Source organism: Carcharhinus amblyrhynchos, unplaced genomic scaffold (genome assembly GCF_965287045.1).
Source record: "Carcharhinus amblyrhynchos unplaced genomic scaffold, sCarAmb.v2.hapA chromosome_316, whole genome shotgun sequence".
NCBI classification, from domain to species: Eukaryota; Metazoa; Chordata; class Chondrichthyes; order Carcharhiniformes; family Carcharhinidae; genus Carcharhinus; species Carcharhinus amblyrhynchos.
This window is the reverse complement of record NW_027650056.1, coordinates 77,573-83,572: the sequence shown is the minus strand read 5'-3', so window position 1 is coordinate 83,572 and position 6,000 is coordinate 77,573. Positions and strand designations below refer to the sequence as shown.

The 6,000-nt window shown below is 45.5% G+C and overlaps 1 protein-coding gene across 2 annotated transcripts in view; it reads right to left on the bottom strand.

The window, feature by feature from the left end:
• Positions 1-2,322: 2,322 nt before the first annotated feature.
• The window catches only part of LOC145339075 (tyrosine-protein kinase HCK-like), a 29,863-nt gene continuing 26,185 nt past the window's right edge, over positions 2,323-6,000 (bottom strand). Inside the window, exons 9-11 of one of the 2 annotated variants that reach the window (XM_080183506.1) lie at positions 5,747-5,900; positions 4,281-4,412; positions 2,323-2,728 (exon numbers count right to left, since the gene is read on the bottom strand). In XM_080183506.1, the coding sequence (XP_080039632.1) occupies positions 2,562-2,728; positions 4,281-4,412; positions 5,747-5,900 (453 nt within the window). In that variant the 3' untranslated portion in view covers positions 2,323-2,561. The remainder of the gene's footprint in view (positions 2,729-4,280; positions 4,413-5,746; positions 5,901-6,000) is intronic. The other variant, XM_080183507.1, reaches the window with a different exon arrangement.

The following is a 6,000-nucleotide window of genomic DNA, read 5'->3' as shown; positions in this document are numbered from 1 at the left end:
ATGGGCACGCCCATTGAGTGACATCATCGCCTCCTGGTCCCACCCACTGATTGACATCATCGCCGACCGGTACCGCGCAGTATGGCGTCATCGCCGACCGGCCCCGCCCACTGTCTGACATCATCGCCGCCGGCCCCGCCCACCCCCTGACGTTGCGGTGCCATGACGTAAGCAGAGTGAGCTGTGGCTGGGTCAGTGAGAGTGGAGCGCTCCAGTGCAGGGGTTCGGACCAATGTCCTGAGGAAAGGTCCACTCACACATCTGGAATATGCAGTTATCTTACTCATGTGACCAGGAAGTTATCAGCGATTGTTGGAAAAACCCTTCTAGTTTACTAATGTCTTTTAGGGAAGGAAATCTGCCATCCTTACCCAGTCTGGCCTACATGTGACTCTAGACCAACAGCAGTGTGGCTGACTGAACACAGTACAAAACTGTGAGAAATGATATACGGGCATTGGAGGTGGGCGCAGGGGAGGTTCACTGGGTTGATTCCAGAGTTGAGAGGGTTGTCTTATGAGGAGAGACTGAGTAGACTAGGGCTATACTCATTGGAATTCAGAAGAATGAGGGGAAATCTTAAACGTATAAGATTATGAAGGGAATCGATAAGATAAAAGCAGGGAAGTTGTTTCCACTGGGGGGTGAAACTAGAACCAAGGGGCATAGCTTCAAAATAAGGGGAAGCAGATTTCGGACTGAGTTGAGGAGGAACTTGTTCACAGAAAGGGTTGTGCATCTGTGGAATTCCCTGCCCAGTGAAGCAGTTGAGGCTCCCTCATTGAATATTTTTAAGGCAAGGATAGATAAATTTTTGAACAGTAAAGGAATTAAGGGACCTGGGTTCAATTCCTGCCTCGGGTCTCTGTGTGGAGTCTGCACATCCTTCCCATGTCTACGTGGCTTTCCTCTGTGTGCTCCGGTTTCCTCCCATACTTCAAAAGATATTCCTGTCACAGCCTCAGGACATGCCAGTATGCTTTGCAACCAGCCAAGTAGTTTTGATGTATGGTCACCGTTGTAATGCGGAAACACAGCATGCTCCCACTAACACTGAAATAAACCACCAGCTACTTTGTTTTCGATGTCACTTAAAGGATATGTGTTGACCAGGGATAACTACCCTGCACTTCTTCAAATGTCACCTGGAATCCTTTACCTCCATCTGGGAGGACAGGGAAGGTCCTTTGTTTAACACTTCAAAGACCAACGCCTGCACACATGTTGGTGCAATGCTAAATTGGTATGCTTCGTGCCTGCTTTATGCAGAGACAACACATACCCTTGTTGACCCAATACAGAGAACAGCCTGTAGAGAAGTTACTGTGGAGAATGGGTGTTGTGGTGGGCTTGTACAGTGTACTTTCCTGAGAATGGAGCTGTTCTGTTCTGCAATTGAACTGCAACTGACCTGGGATATCACCCTGATTTACTGGACCCTGTTTTACAATTTTAATTCTAGGTGACAGGCAGACTTTAAACTGGGATTGTTTCAGATCTGCCTTTTCGATCCATTCTCAGGTGCCTCTCTTTGCACTCTGCCTGAAAAAAATCAGCAATACCAAATCGCGCTGCAGAAACCTGTGGGTAGGGCTTAACACGCCCAAAATTGTGCAGCTCCGATTGGTGTCTCTAACTGCTGCATCACCCCCAGGCTGGGTAATGGTTTCTCCTGGCCCCCACAGAAATTGCCCCACCCCACAACATTACTGACTGCCTACACCCACCCCCTCTGCCAGACCGATTGCAGGCCCCGTCTCCTTTTCCCCTCACCGATCTCAGACAGAGTGGCAGCGGACCTCACCCCCCTTCCCCTTCGCTGAGCTCATGCAGAGAGTCATCGGTCTCTTACCTCCTCACTAACTGGGACACTTGGATCGGAGTTTTGTAGAGCATGTCTATTTCGTGCCAATTCTGGATGGGTGAGCACAGTGGTAAAGGGGGAAGTGCCGGTAAGGTTGGGCGTGCAGCCTATTAAGTCAATTTAAATGCATGCCATCGTGGCCATTTTTGGGCCTTGGTAAAGGGGGAACAAGCACAGAGGCAGGCGTGGATTGCACTACTCACCTCACGTCTGACTTTACCAAGTTTTGCACCTGAAAACAGGCACAACTTGATAGTAAAATTGGGCTCATTGTGTGTATCAGCAACTATGGACCTACACCTTGAGAGGGAGCAACCAAGCTCAGAAAAGTAAGGGGAATGAAGCAGAAAGGTGATGTGTTTTAAAATGATAATTCACCCTGCTGTTCTTCAATTAGAATCTCAGATGTGGAGGACATGGTGGGTTTACAAACATTCTCAGTAATCTCTCCTACTGGCAAAGTAGAACTGATTTTTATTAAGACATTGGCTCTGATTTGTCCATCTTTCTGCTATTCTTCATTCCAGATCCTTCATTGTGGTTTGATACATGAGATATGATCAGTCCTACATTAATGATATTAATGTCTGTCAAATGACTCGGACACACAGTAGCAGCAGCTCTAATCCAATTGCGATTCAGTCACACACTGGATTATAAAGCAAGACCTGGAGAAGCAAAAGCAGCAACAAAAGTCTCAGAGGTTTTCCAGCAGCGCCCTCAGTTCTTTAAATGATGGCCGATTCCAAGGATTCTCCCTCCAGCACATCGACATAACAGCATACAGCTGCTCCGTGCACCCCACCGGGCATTGCATACGAAGCCCATTCTGCAAGAAGTCAAGCGTTTGTACAAAGGTTAGACCTGAAAAAAAGAAGATATTAAATGCAGGTAGCAGGAGCCACATTGTTAGAGATCCTTTGTTTGTCTTTGAATGGAAACATCCTTCACGTGAAAGAGGGAGGTACCAGAGTGTTGTGAATATACCACTGGACTAGTAATCCAGAGAATGAGTTTAAACCCCCACCTGGCTTCCAAGTGTCTGTCGGGGAAGGAAATACACGTTCTCTCCTGGTCCAAACCGTGATGTGAACAGATTCAGAGGAAATGTCATTAACCTGGAACACTAACTCTTGTCACAGGCCTACTGATTGTTTGCATTTATATAGCACCTTTAACATAGTAAATCATCCCAAGGAGTGATTAGCAAACTTGTAAGAGCACCTGCACAAATATATGAATAGGATGGGAATAGAGGCATTTGGTCCCTGGAAGGGAAGAGTTCAGTTGGGCAGCATGGTCGGTGCAGGCTTGAAGGGCCGAAGGGCCTGTTCCTGTGCTGTAATTTTCTTTGTTGTTGTTCAAACCAAGTTTGAGGAAGGCGGCTTTGGATATTCAATTCACTCTAAAGAAGTTTTAAGTTTTTTTTATAAGTTTATTTGCTAGTGTCACACGTAGGATTACATTAAAACTGCAATGAAGTTACTGTGAAAATCCCCTAGTTGTCACACTTCAGCATCTGTTCGGGTACACTGTGGGAGAATTTAGCATGGCCAATGCACCTAATCAACATGTCTTTTGGACTGTTGGAGGAAACTGGAGCACCCGGAGGAAACCCATACAGACATGGGGAGAACATGCAGACTCCACACAGACAGTGACCCAAGCCGGGAATCGAACCTGGGTCCCTGGTGCTGCAAGGCAGCAGTGCTAACCATTGCCGTGTCTGTCCATTTCACTAATCAATCTAGACACACTGTGATTTGCTAGTATCCTCCTCAGTGTCTATACTGAGTTTTGTCATCCGCAATATTTATTAAGGAAGTTGGCTGTATACTAGCTCAGATCGTTTATGGTCCCAATGTCTACCTCTAGTCTAAAAACCACTATCTCTACTCCCTGTTCCTTTGACTATGTTGACACTATCTCTTCAATCCTACAGACTTCAATTTTCAAACCACAGGCAACATATCAACCATGGAATCAACTGTCACAAACCATCCCGAGTGTTTATTTTATCACAGGTTTGGGAACCGTAATGAATGGCATTATTTCAACTACAAAACTGCCGTTTGGAAACTGGAATGCACCGGTATTAATGTGCAGTCATCATGTGGAGATGCTGGCGTTGGACTGGGGTGGGCACAGTAAGAAGTCCCACAACACCAGATTAAAGTCCAACAGGTTTATTTAGTATCATGAGCTTTTAGAGTGCTGCTCCTTCATCAGGTGAGTCCAAATAAGCCTGCTGGAGTTTAACCTGGCGTTGTGAGACTTCTCACTGAGCAGTCATCAGCGCCAATCATTAAGAAAGCCATGCTACTTGAAGATGATGTTAGACACTTGTTGGCCTGTATCTCGGAACGCAGCATTATTCCCAATGTGAATGATTGGCTTCTTGGGATAAAGGTGGTACCTGGGTACGGCGACTGCCCATACGTCACCAGTTCCATTAGGAAAATCCCAAAGGACCAGACATCAGATTTCGTAGTGTGTGATTCTTCGTTGAAGACTTCCAGTGCAGTCCATTTAACTGCAATTTTTTCATCTAGAAGAACAGAAGATTGGAAACAGTGAGGTGAATTGGATAGTTCTTTCACAGATACAATGGGCCAAATGTTGCAAATTGTATGATTTTGGAAATGGCCCTCCTGACCATGTAACTGGTGGATGTGACAGATGAATGGGTAAATTCTGAAGCTTCCCACCTGATGAAAATGGAATGCTGTATCTCTAAAATGGAGGGCAGGACCATCCTTCCCTGGCCTGGCCTACATGTGCCTCCACATCCATAGCAACATAGTTGACTCTTAAATGCTCTTTCAAGGGCAATTAGGGATGGACAATAAATATTGGCCCAGCCAGCAACTCCCATATCCCATGAGCGAATAATAAAGAAATGGAAGAACACAAAAAGTCAGAATAGGATTGGGCCTTTGGCCCATTGATCCTGCTCCATAATTCAACAGGAACATTGCCAATTGACTTTAACTCTACCTTCCCACACTGTCCTTATAACCTCCTAGAATCTATCCATCTCAGTATATTTAAGAGTGAGTATCTTCTGGGGTAGAGAATTCCAAAGATTCACAACTTTCTGAATGAAGTAATTTCTCCTCAACTCCATGCCCCTGTCTACATCAATGGGGTGAAGTAGAAAGGATCAAGAGCTTCAAGTTTTTAGGTGTCCAGATCAGCAACAACCCGTCCTGGTCTCCCCCACACCGACACTATAGTTAAGAAAGCCCACCAACACCTCTACTTTCTCAGAAGACAGCAAATTTGGCATGTCAGCTCCGACTCTCACCAACTTTTACAGATGCACTATAGAAAGCATTTTTTCTGGTTGTATCACAGCTTGGTATGGGCTCCTGCTCTGCCCAAAACCACAAGGAACTACAAAGGGTCGTGAATGAAGCCCAGTCCATTGCTCAAACCAGCCTCCCATCCATTGACACAGTCTACACTTCCAGCTGCCTTGGAAAAGCAGTCAGCATAATCAAAGACCCCATACAACCTGGACATTCTCTTTAGCACCTTCTTCCTTTGGGGAAAAGTTACAAAAGTCTGAGGTCACGTAACAACTGATTCAAGAACAGCCTCTTCCCTGCTACTGTCAGACATTTGAATGGACTTGCCTTGCATTAAGTTGATCTTTCTCTACACCCTAGATATGTCTGGAACACTACATTCTGCACTCTCCTTTCCTTCTCTATGTATGGTATGCTTTGTAAAGCGTGCAAGAAACAATACTTTTCGCTGTATCCTAATACAGGTGACAATAATAAATCAAAAAATCAAATCAAAAGAATCCTAAATATCCTGAACTGTGAACTTGTGTCTTAAACATTGTCTCAACATCTAATCCTCAGTTCCACGTACTTTTGCGGAGGATGTATCTGTCATCCATGAGCTTCTGAGCAAAGCTGAAATCTCCAATCTTGCATTCCAGTGTGTCAGAGAGAAGAATGTTCGCTGACCTCAGATCCCGATGCACATAACAGTTCTCTTCCATATAAATCATTCCATCCGCAACCTGGGGAAAGAGAGTGGGGTCAGGATTCAACTAGCCACTGCTCCCTCTCCACGTTGGCACAGTGGTTAGCACTGCTGCCTCACAGCACCAGGGATCCGAG